At 30.2% G+C, this 13345-nt stretch overlaps 1 protein-coding gene across 1 annotated transcript in view; it reads left to right on the plus strand.

Annotated features, from left to right (window-relative positions):
• LOC126774001 (transducin beta-like protein 2) overlaps positions 1-9896 on the plus strand; it is a 70295-nt gene extending 60399 nt beyond the window's left edge. Inside the window, exons 5-6 of the mRNA XM_050495286.1 lie at positions 358-543; positions 8516-9896. Of these exons, the coding sequence (XP_050351243.1) occupies positions 358-543; positions 8516-8730 (401 nt within the window). The 3' untranslated portion in view covers positions 8731-9896. The remainder of the gene's footprint in view (positions 1-357; positions 544-8515) is intronic.
• The last annotated feature ends 3449 nt before the right edge of the window (positions 9897-13345 follow it).

The raw sequence follows: 13345 nt of genomic DNA on the forward strand, positions 1-13345 counted from the left end.
TAAGGTATTTCTAACCTATGCGTGTTACGAGGTTACAAGCGTACCATTATTCCACTGTGACACAAACCTTCATAGCAGAACATGACATTATAAAGAAAAGCATCTTAGCTTAAATTATTTCCATTTGCAACCTTACTAAACATCAGATTTAAATTAAAAATAACTAGTTTGCAAAAAACGTCAAGGGCTGGCTACCATCAAATTTCCATATAAACCAAAGCAACAGCTTAGTTATTGGGAGGTATTTATTTTAAGATCCCAAGTTTTAAGGGTTAAACCCTAGGTCGGACTTAACGGTTTTTCTAAATGATTATTTAAAAAAAAATATTTATTAATTTTATTATTATATTGTTTCAGTTGAATATGCCCGCGGGGAATCCCCACATGTCCTAGAGACGGGCACATATACACAGACGGCTAATCCTCCGAAGATAGCACTCTCACCGAACGCAGAAGTACTAGCGGTCTCTTCGGACTCAAATGTCGAGTTCTACGACACTTACACCGGCAATCTCTATGACACCGTCGAGAATGTTTACACAGGTTAGTTTTCAAATTAATTATATCTAGGGAAAAAATGTACGAGATGATCCCCTTAAGAGAGAATAATCGAAGTTTATACAATATTCAAAAAAAAAAAAAATTAAACTTGTAGAGATGTAAAAACTTTTAATTATCACCAATTTATGAATTAACCTTTTATTATACTCAAAAAGGTTTATTTATTGATCTTGTGTTATTATATATCACAATGATGAAACTCCTCCCCTTTCAGCTTACGTAACTTTTGGTACCTGTTTACGTCTAGTTCCTGCAAACACTTTTGTGTTTTAGTCGATCGTCCAAGTAAACGAAATATTTAGCTATTAGTTAAGGTTCGCACTTAACCTCTACATCTTAATCTGCGATAGGACATGAATATAGTAGAATATACAATTAAAAAAAAAAAAAACAATTTATAAGTTCATGAATATTATATTCAGTTAATATCGATGTTACGTCAAGTTATTTGTTTGTTTGTTTAGAACCGTTACAATTTTCGACACAAATTCTATATCATAACAATGCGTGTTACATTAATAATACAATTGTATTCAAAATAAAACCTTTGGAAACAAATCAAACAACTACAATATTAACTTCACGATATTATTGTTTTAAAAAATAGCAAAGGAAATACATATTACTTTTATACAATAATTATTGAAGCGATCTCTTCACTTCCCGGAAGCGAATGTATTATATAGGTAATATTATATGTTACCGAATCACCCACTTGTTTATTGGATTCTCTTTTATATATTTAGACAAAGACAAAACACTTCGGTATCTTTTTACCGAATTTTCTTTTCTCTTCTTTGTCGTTGTGAATTCTCTTTTTTGTCGTGATACAATTGACGAGTTAAAACTCGCGTTATCAATAAAATCATTTTAAAATAAGAATAGAAATAATATAGTTCGAAACGTGAAAATTTATAAATGTTTTCTTTTAATTTTCAATAATGATTATCGTCTTGAATTTCGATCACCGAGCGATAACTAGTCTATAGTATGAACTAAAATAGTACGCTGTTCGTGACTCCAGAATACCAAACATATATAGTTTGATATAATATAGATTATGAAAGCTGATTTATTTGTATTAAAATTTTTGTTACAAGAACATTTATTCCTGAAAAAAGGTATGAGCATATCGCAACGTTTTACATTGATTTATCGTATCATGTAATACGACTTATAGTGTACTGTAGTGTACTTGCTTATAGTGTGCATCTGGCTTAATGAATCATCATTAAAACAAACATGACACGGAATAAGGATCTGTCTCAATAGATCCTGGATCATAGTCGTGACCCGCGCACTTGTCGACTTACATTCGTGTTTATTATCACGAAAAACTGTAACACGGAGGTGGATCATAAATATTGCATTTTTTATATATAAATGTTGACTTATTTATTAGACAGATATATTATTTCATACATAACTTGTATATAACATGTATATATATAATGACGAGCCGGTTGGCTTGGTTGGTGGATGCTTGCCTTTCACGCCGAAGGTTGTGGATTCGATTCCCACCCAGGACAGATATTTGTGTGCATGAACATGTCTGTTTGTCCTGAGTCTGGGTGTAATTATATATATATACTATATAAGTATGTATTTACAAAAGAAAATAGTATATGAAGTATATCAGTTGTCTGGTTTCCATAGTACAAGCTTTGTACAAGCTTAATTTAGGATCAGATGGCCGTGTGTGGAAAATATCCCAGGATATAGATATATATATATATCTTGTAGATGTTGTAGGTCCTATCCTAATTCAAAACTTGTCTTCCAAGTTTAAAACTACGATATGAAAATAAACGGTCTATAATTCCTAAAGCAGTGATATTTTAGGCAGATAATTAATTGCGAAATATATTGTAATTAGATGGATGGCAAAACGGAATTGTATTAATGCCTTGAAAATTATGCGTTGATATTATATTTTATTAAAATGTGAATAAATTATAATATTTTATACCTCGATTTCATAAATTACAAATAAATTGATTGAATAGTCAACATAACCTGACGTATCTGCACTATATTTATATTTCTTACGTATACATATAAACTCGTCAAGAGATTTTCGTGTAGAACTCTGTGATAATAAAGTCCATTCCATTATTCATGCAGACAATTAAAACTCATTTGTTAATACGTTTTAAATATAATACACTAATAAATGATTTATAAATTTTTAAACAACGAAACATTATCGTTATAAAGTAAAGTAACAGCTTATAAACGAGGAGGTCTCCCTTTTGAGGAGAATGTTTGGAGCTTATTCCACGCTGCTCCAATGCGGGTCGGTAGAATACACATGTGGCAGAATTTAAGTGAAATTAGACACGTATAGGATTCCTCACATTGTTTCCTTCACCGTCAAGCACTAAATGAATTATTAACACAAATTAAGCACATGAAACTTCAGTGGTGCTTGCCAGGGTTTTACTCACGATCATTGGTTAAGATTCACGCATTCTAAACTCTAGGCCATCTCGGCTAAATAATCGGTATAAAGTATCTAATGTTAATTTAGCAAACTTTTGTTTATATTTCGTACAATTTATAATGAAATTGTTTTTTTTTCTTTATTATATAACTTTGTTGTTATTTAGAAAAGGAAAACTTTGAGGAAATTTCTCAGTTCAACGAGCAGTCGAATGGCTTCCTTAAATGTCATTTATTACGAGGTTAGACTCATGACGCAATATTAATTTTATCGGGATCCTTTTTATAAAGTTTTCATCAAGTCCATTGTAAACCTCTATTTAATTTCCATCCGTAATTACCATATTTAGTCTAAAATTTTGAACAAAACAATATATTATGTATAATATTAAAATTTGTTGATAAATACATGTCATTTTTATATATATTTTTAAGCTGATTTATTATTACAATGTACAAACACGTAATACCTTAATATTCGTTATTCGTTATCTGTTATAATTACGTGTAGTACTACTAATTAGCGTAGTTATAATTAGCCAGCGGGTGTCGCGACAGCTTGTAATACAAGTGTTTTCAAGTCATCTCTGTCTTTCTTGTCTTCCGCGAATGTGACGTCAAACATATTTGTTAATCTTAACTGTGACAAGATGGGCCGACGATTTAAAAAAGGTGGCAGGTTCGGGATGGATGCGGACTGCCCAAGATCGGGATGGTTGCGTTCTATGGGGGAGGCTTTCGTCCAGCAGTGGACGGCAAAAGGCTGAAAAAAAAAAAAAAAACATAACTCAATCGTTCATGTCAGTAGATTTTTACACAAAAAATAATATTTTATGCTTTAAATATCAAACTTCAATTATTATTAGTTTCTAAAACGAATGCGACAGACTTTTTTTAATATTACACTAACAAATAATTTATTAACGCGAGTCGATTTAGCCCAATAGCTAGAACACGTGAATCTTAACCGTAGTTTGGTTCCAACCTTGTCCACTGAATTTTAATGTGCTTTATATTATAATTCATCTCATACTGTATTAAATTCTGCCACCAGATTTTTCTTCAGCCCCAAGAGATATTTGCCGGTATATGGCTGTTATTTATGTTACTCAAAATTTCAATATAAAGATGAATTCCGTCCTCATTATGATTTTGGCCGAGATGGCCGAGATGGCCTAGTGGTTAGAACGCGTAAATCTTAACCGATGATCGTGGGTTCAAACCCGGGTAAGCACCACTGAATTTCATGTGCTTAATTTGTGATTATAATTCATCTCGTGCTTGACGGTGAAGATAAAACATCGTGAGGAAACCTGCATGTGTCTAATTTCATTGAAATTATGTCACATGTGTATTCTACCAACCCGCATTAGAGCAGCGTGGTGGAATAAGCTCTAAACCTTCTCCTCAAAAAGGGAGAGGAGGCCTTAGCCCAGCAGTGGGACATTAACAGGCTGTTACTGTATGATTTTCACCACACTATTATTTTCTGTTATACGAGATCAATTGAAATTGTTCGTAATCTAAACGAGAACTTGTCCATGTAACGATACCCAGTAATTATCATTCATTAATTAAAATACATGACGTAATACGCATTTATACGATGAATAAATGGGAATGTAAATAATTCAATAGAGCTTGTGTCGAAGTCATTCAAGTTACGAATATTTTTAACTCGTCTCGAGGCTGTTGGAAACTGAATTATTGAACGACGACGTCCTTATTGATCGAGTGTATATACAGCGGTAGACTGCTGTTGTCAGGTATGCAATGAAAAAAGTATCTTATGTGATGTAAACATTATACATATTATGTACATACGCTTTTTATTGTATTATTATTGCGCGATACTGAAAATTTATCAACTTGCCTGTAGTTTGAACTTTTTTTATTGTTTGATTTTTTTTTTTATGAAATCGCCCGAATAAACTTAAAGAAAATATAATGAAATAAAATAAAGAAAAGACAATTTCTAGCTTTAATATCATTTGAATGATTTCATAATGGTTATTGTAAAATAAATTAGGATTAAAAAATATATCTATATAATGAGATCATTTGCTAAACGTTCCTTGACACACTAGCATAATACGTGATACTGGGTTAAATATATTAGAAACTGGGTTTATCTCGCTTCTTCGCCCGCATCGATTTAGATAATCGCTTACTGACATCGATTTGAACTGTTTCAAATTCAATTGATGTTATTATCTTTGATTTATATAAATTAAGCGATTTAAAAATAAAATTTATTTTCTGTCGTATGTATGTGTATTTGTAATTTTATATCTATATACTAATATTAGAAATGCGAAATGCTTCCACGGTTAAGCCACTGTACCGATTTTGATGAAATTTGGTATGAAGCAAGCTTGAACTCTAAGGAAAGACACACAAATTTTACCTTATACCGACCTCCCTTCGTTAACAGGCAGAAAACTAGTATTGTATATATGTCTGTTTATACTTATACTAATTTAGCATAGTAATAACATAAGAAGACTAGCTATAAGACAATCTTTTGAAAATACTTTTGCAACAATTATTTCTAAATGTTTTTTATACCTTTGTGTTCTGTAAAGCATGTTTCTATTGTATCGTATGATTTTTAGTGACGCGTTTTCAGCAGTGCGTTAACCGCATCGCAAGAACCGTACATTTATGCCGCGGAAAATTAGCGTTTGTGAATGGTTAATACTGTAGCACGCCCTGCTCAACAAGCTCCTATTAAAGTTCGAACAACAGTATCTACTAACTAGTATTTATCTGTTATTCTAATTATGTATCTTTTCGTGCAATGCTATTCAATGGACGGGCAAACGAGCCACTCGATGGTAAGTGGTCACAACCGGCATAGACATGGGTGATGTAAGAAATATTAATCATTTCCTACATCGTCTATGCGCCACCGACTGACCTTGGGTACTCTGGCTCACTCACCCTTCAAACCGGAACGCAACAATATTAAGTATTGCTTTTTACAGGTAGGATATCGGGTGAGTGGGTGGTACCTACTCAGACGAGCTTGCACAAAGCCGTAGCACCCAGTGAATTCATTCATTGCTGATAAGTAAATGATACTTGACATTAATATAAATTGAAGCATAACTTTATGTAACCGGTTTTTATAGATGCTATTAATTAATTCTCGAGTTGTTTGAAAAACTCGGATTTAGCTTTGTTTTCCTTTTAGAATGAAAATTAAAAAAAAATAAAAATAAAGGAGATTTCAAAACATATATAAATTTTAGCTCTGCAATACATTTTCATATAAACTTTAACTATGTAAAATCTCACACTCCTCATTCCTCATGTTTTCACATCGAATATTTGTATAAAGACACAGGTTTACTAATAAACACTGCTTAACGTGACTAGTTACACACCGATTGGTCTCTTTCTGTCATTAGTAATTTGACATTAGGAAGAAGAATACAAAGCATTTTGTAACTATATAGCCGTTTAAACGTTTACTAGGATAATTAATACTATTATCATTTATGTCTGTGTGTGTTTCTATATTATTTTAATCATTGTGTGTAGGTGTCTATTAATGAAAGGTGTAACCATTTGCTAATGATATAATTAATATAATATATAAAATCGGTGTGTGGATTTGTTTCTCCCCAGATTCATAAAACGACGACTGTCCATAAGTCGACAGTTGTCGTTTTATAATAGACAATATACTGTCTTAATAGAGACAATAATTTACAAAAGTTATGCATAATCCATAGACTGATTTTCCATACATAAAATATATCTAAAAAAATATACCTGTTTTCAAATATATATCCGTGTGCGAAATTTCGCAACGATTAGTTAAGGCGTTAAGACGTGAAAGCAGGACAAATAAACATACTTTCACATTTATTAAGCAAGGAGACGTTATTGAATTATTTGTTTACGTATAATTTTATTAATCATTTTGAATATATTTGTATAGAAATCCAACCTTTACAAATCCGTTTGTAAATCCGGTGGTCTATGTTTTTCCAGGATTATTTTCGAAATAGCTTAACTGATTTTGTTGCGTTTTTCGCAGTGAGACAAATAACTTGCACATAGTACTCTAGACAATAATTTATTTTAGGCTACTATATATTACGGTATTATTTAAAAACGTTATCATTATTTTCAACGTAGTCGCTGGTAACAACTAGTTTTAAAAACAATTTTAAATGATTATTTACTAACTATATTAATATCATAATGTAATACGTGTTATTTGTAATGCTTCTTAGATAATTGCTTTATACACAACAAAGAGACAAGGGTAGTGACGTCATATTGATAACAGTCTCAATCGATTGCGTATTATTTATAGTAGTAGTCCAAAAATAGCTGCTAGGTAAAGGTCTAAAGGTTAATTTCGGGGCGTATTTCAATAGACCGCTGCACTGCGGGGTGCTGGTTGTAGGTGGAAGGACGTCCTACGCTGGTTAACAGGTTTAAGGCAGCAGATGAATTATTTACTTAAATGAAATAAGAAAAAATTTAACTTTTTTTTACAGTTGTAGTGGAATAGGCGTTTGTCTTCCATCTCACCTGATGGAAAGCGTAGATGAAGACGAAGGTGGTACACGCCCATCCAAAAGAAACTTGTAAAAAAACTTTAAACTTGCCCGGTTTTAATCCGCGATCTTAAAATTAATGAGTTCTAGACACTATCTCGGCTTTCGTATTCAATTTAACAATGTCAACATTATTAATAAAATACTTAAAGGAACTAATAACAAAGTTGTCATTATTTTAATGTATTATAAAAACGCTACGAATAGTGTTTTTGCTCTTATAACTGGTATTTTATATATAATTAGTTTAATTATTCTAATATGTTTTTCGTAGATTTATTTTTAGATTAAATTGTTATTTTAAAATATCGCACATCCCGTTCACGTGGAACAAGTTACTAGTTTTACGTTACGTTCAATATAATTCGAATTAAAAAACAAAATTCATTTGCTGATTTGCGAGTCTCATTTTATTTTATCAAATGATAGAATTTTGATTCTTAATAAGGGATTGTAATGCATTTATATCAAATAAACATTTGGAATTTTTACATTAGATTTCGAAAAACAAAACAGTTTTCATGTGACTTGAAATTTTTTGTAACCAATTGAATACTTCTAATCGTTATTAATAAAAAAATATATATATCAGAAATTATTAGTAAGTAACAGCCTGTTAATGTCCCACTGCTAGGCTAAGGCCTCCTCTCCCTTTTGAGGAGAAGGTTTAGAGCTTATTCCACCACGCTGCTCCAATGCGGATTGGTAGGAATACACATGTGGCATAATTTCAATGAAATTAGACATATGCAGGTTACACGATGTTTTCCTTCACCGTGAAGGAAATTATTATATGATTACAAATACATTAATGAACAATAGAAATAAATACATATTTTATGTCAAGGAATCTTCATCTAACCTTGCGACATTATGCAAATGTCTTTGTTTTATGTCGAAGAAAAAAAACATTAATATATTCTATTAATTTCCAGGTTTGATAAACTACATGTACTTTGATCCGGCTGGGAAATACTTGTACGTCTGCGGCGACCGCGCAGTCCGGATACTCCACAATGTCTGCGGGTACTACACGACCATCAACAGCTGCACAAGGCTCCTCGGCTCCAAACAGACTTCCGCCACTGTCGAACGACTCAATAACACCATACGAGACTGCAAAGCTACCCTCGCTAAATTTGGCAAGTAAATTATAAATTATATTCGAAGTACGTAATATTAGTGTTCTTTAATATCAACGATGTAACCAAACTGTTTTGAACGATTTTCTTAAGTATTTTCAAAATTCACTTTAACATTGAAAAATGGAAAGGGATATAACAAATAATACAGCATTTTTGCTCCTAATTAATTATAAGATTGTCTATTGCATTTATTTTTTATAAATTTTATTTTATTTAGAATTTATGAAAGCACTTACTAAATAAATATGTTTAACTATTTAATATGTATTTTAAGACATCTTTACGACAAAACTAATCGTTTTTGTTAGTATGTAGCGATTATCAATTGAATAATGACGGTCCAAAATTTTCAATGTGATGAATTTCAAATTAACAAATATAATTCTAAAAAAATAAATTAAAAATTATTTTAAAATAACTATTCTCTCCCAGTGGATCCACAAAGAACTGAAAAGAGCTCTGTTTTATTAAAAACAGAGTTTAAGCGAAGTGGACTTTTTAAAATGTATTTCTAATTAAGTAAATGGAAGTCATTAAGTATATGTAATTATAATTAAGATTTTATCTTTACTGTTCCATTATATAAACAGTTAAAACAATTATAAAGTAATGTCATTGATAATATTTGAATTCAATATAAAAATACGAAGTAGCAAAGTAGAATTTGTAAATGATTTAATATTTTCGTTGATTTTTATTACTAATATTAGATATAAATTATATTACGTAATATGTGATTTATAAAATTGTGTTTTTATTATAAAGTAGTGTACATGTATGAAGTAGTAAAAATTATATTTGTATATTACGTAATATATTGTATTTCATGTTAAGGACTCATTGACCGAGCATTTACTATGAAATATTATTTAAAGGTCATCTTTTAAATTGGTGTCAAGAAAGTTTCTTTAATCCCTATATTTAAATATAGTAATATATAATAACATTATTGCATTATGTCACAGTTAAAAGTTTCATATAATTTAGTGCAAAATATTAGATAGAAATTAATAAAAGCCTAAATACCTTCTGTCTGTACCTATTTTAAGTAAGTTTTGTATGTTAACTATCTTGAAACTGTGTTAAATTATTATATGTATGAAATTCGTGTAGATATAAATATCTTTTAACTGCTGTAGCTTGAGTTCTTAGTGTCACTCTTTATTATAGTTCAATAATTATATATATATTTTTTTATTTTAGAACTTGGAAATATTTTAAATAAATATAAATTAATTATATTTTGTACTGGTCTATAAACTGTTCCTAAATGTTATTAAAATGTATGTATAACACAATAAAATGCGGATTATATTTAAATGAGAAAATAAACATGAATATCAATTTCTAATATTTTATTTTACATTACACATTGATCTGTATTTATGTACTTGCATTCTTATATTTATGTAAAAAAAAGTATCTAACAATTATTTTTAAAGCCGGGCTGGCTGTAGTTGGTCGTCGTATTTATTTCGACTTGCGATATCGTTAAGCAAACCATTTACAAAATCAATAGTTATTAGACAGGCGTTACACTCAATAGGTGTTGGTTATTAATACATCACCAGAAAACAAAAATTGCAATCTCTTAACATTTTACTTTCTTGTTGGATAGCTCGACAACGATTAACGATAGATTAATTTAAATTGCAAAGTTTAAATATTCTGAACTGAATTTCAATTCAAAATCAAATTTCAAACCAGTTCATGATGATTTTTATCCTCGCAATAATTCACTTACGTTCTCGTTAAATGATCTCTAAATCAACTAATGCCAACATTTATTTCCAACTTTAGTTGATGTACAATGTACACAATCAGGAGAAATTAAATAAAACATATCGACAAGATTTAAACTTTTATTTGCATAAAGTGACATAATCGATTTTACACTGAGATACTCTGTGGTTATAATTTAAGTACAGTTTCACAGCTTTTGATAAATATAATTTAGCTTCATGAATTACATATATGTAACATTTTAGATATTCAATTCCATTACAATTTGTCCGAAAAAATAGTTTTTAATGTTAAAATAGATCTTTCCAATTTTTTTAAATGAAACATGGATGTGTCACTTTAGTTTGTTTCGCACGCAACAATATTTCATTCTCAATATATTTATTTGATCACAAATTTATTTTGTACCAATGGCGGATGTCGTATTAAGTAGTTTTAGTAGGTCTTACGGTGTTTTGTGTTACGTATAAATTCTCATAACACTAGAGGCAGTGATTTGTGAATGATTTGTGACAAGTTACAAAATGTAAATCGCTATAGACAATAATATAACACAATGGAACAAACGCTAACAAACTTCAAAATCACAAGGAACAAAATTAAACTGTTTGCTTAGAGATAAGATAACGATCATTTGCTAAAAGATATTAAGCTGGTAACCACAATAACTGTTCGCTACATATTGTATTTTTAAAGGTTTTGCTAAATATTCAATAAAAGGAACCAGTATAAGAGTTATATAAAAAATTAGAAGTTTTACACCAGAGAGTGCTTTCAAATATTCCTATTCATAAGTAATGCAACTTAATATTATGTTGAAAAAAAGACACAAACTTAAACATCAGTTTAATTAATGTGGTTTTTTGATATTTAAATATTTGAAAAAAAAAACATGATATACATTTTATTGATAGTTGAGAATTATTTCTTCATACATTGTATCTAAGATGTAATGCACCGAGACGTTTGACAAATGACATTATTGTGAAACGTCTTTTTACAGTTGATACATTAAACGCTTGCCAGTATGACTTATATTATGCATGATGAACTCTATACAAATTAATTATCATGTATTACTTGTATTATGAGATAATTTATAACAAATAATTTACATACAACATAATAATTTCTAGAGCTTCACCGAAACACAAATTTTTACAATAGACACCACAAATTGAATGATATAGTCATTCGTTACAAAAAATATTCGAGTTAATAGTATTAGTGAGAGATCTTTATATTTCTTAAAAAATTCGGCAACTTTAAAGTAGTTATATTCCAGTAAATAATTTTTGATGAGGGAAATGTGTTATAATATAAGTTCATAATTTTTAGAACTAAATGTTAGAATAATTTAGTATTTAACAACAAGTATATATATAGTGAAGAGCTTATTATTATATTAATTGAGGTATAATCAACTAGTGTGCTTTAAACAATATTAAACAATGCTTCATTTCATTTTTTTATCAAAACTTCAAAATTATAAAATCAGTTTCAAAATCATAATTAGAAAAGTTGACGATTTGTACTTTATTTTTCTTTTTCTGTATTTGAAATATTTTTTTTTAAACAAAATAATACTTTTTATTCAGAATAAGCACGCTTTTTGAATATACACTTGACATAAAAATGTCAACCAGTCGTCTTACGAAATAGAGAAAACAAATTTATGCTTTCACAATATCTAATATTATTTTTAAATGCAGGTTAATTCGTAAGTCGTACATCTAATATCTAGCAAAATGGAAGCTTCTTATGTGATATGATGTTATTCTTCACATTGAGCAAATATATTTTATTAAGTGCATTGAGACCGCTAGCAACACGCTTATTAAGAGCTTATAACTTTAAACTTGTCATTTTTTTTAAGAAAAAAAATGTAAGCCTCCACTAGCCTCAAAGCCTTTGCACACTATCAAATAAGTTTACAGATAAGACAAATAAAATGTTAAAGTTAGTTTTAAGCCTCTAGCGATATTTATTGATAGTGTGCACAAGGCCTACGGCTGAATGTTTAGTTCTCTTTGATACGATTTAAAACGCCGTGAAGATTTTTAAATCAACGCGAGAAATTTAAACAATAAATTCAACATTATATTTATTTTATTTACTGATAATTTATCAGTATAGTATGAATCAAAAACAATTCGTTTGAATTATTTGAATTATTTTCCTATTTTTTTAAATGATTTTATATGCACCTTATCAATATGCTTCTGCAATGTAATAATTAGCTTCATCTTATCCAGAACTGTATAATTTTAATTAATCTAAAAAGTTTTGTGAATGCATTTTTGAGTTATCTATTTCAGACTGAGTATTTTTAAATTCATTATGATATTTGTATAGATGACTATAGACTTATATTATAAAAGTAATTAAGGTGCCAATTCTGAATTACGTTCTTCAAAAATAAATTCGTTCGATATTAATGAGTAGAATTATTATATAAGAGCGAAATCACAACTCTGGCTGGTTAAGGTATTTGTAAGGTAAGGCTCACTCCGGAGCGGGAACGGAAGAAGATGCCGCTGCAGATCCGCTCCGCCGAAAAAGACCGGAGAAAACGCGTAAGGGTCCGTTCACACAGACCGGCTCGGAGAGGAGAGCAGATTTTTATCACGTTGGAAACAGTGTTTTGAGTGATTGTAGTAAAGTTTATTTTTGCATTTGCACCTTTTTTGTCATTAAAAATGCCTGAACGCGCTTCGTGTGAAGTAATAAAAGGAGCCGACCGGCTCCGCTTGCGTGCTCTTTCTCGCTCGCACCCGCTTTCAGATCTCTTCCAGCCGGTCGATGTGAAATAGTTGGCGGCTCCGCTCCGGCCAATTCCAAGCGTATACGACCCGGTCTGTGTGAAAAGAAAAAAGC

This window comes from Nymphalis io, chromosome 15, assembly GCF_905147045.1.
Source record: "Nymphalis io chromosome 15, ilAglIoxx1.1, whole genome shotgun sequence".
Taxonomy (NCBI): domain Eukaryota; kingdom Metazoa; phylum Arthropoda; class Insecta; order Lepidoptera; family Nymphalidae; genus Nymphalis; species Nymphalis io.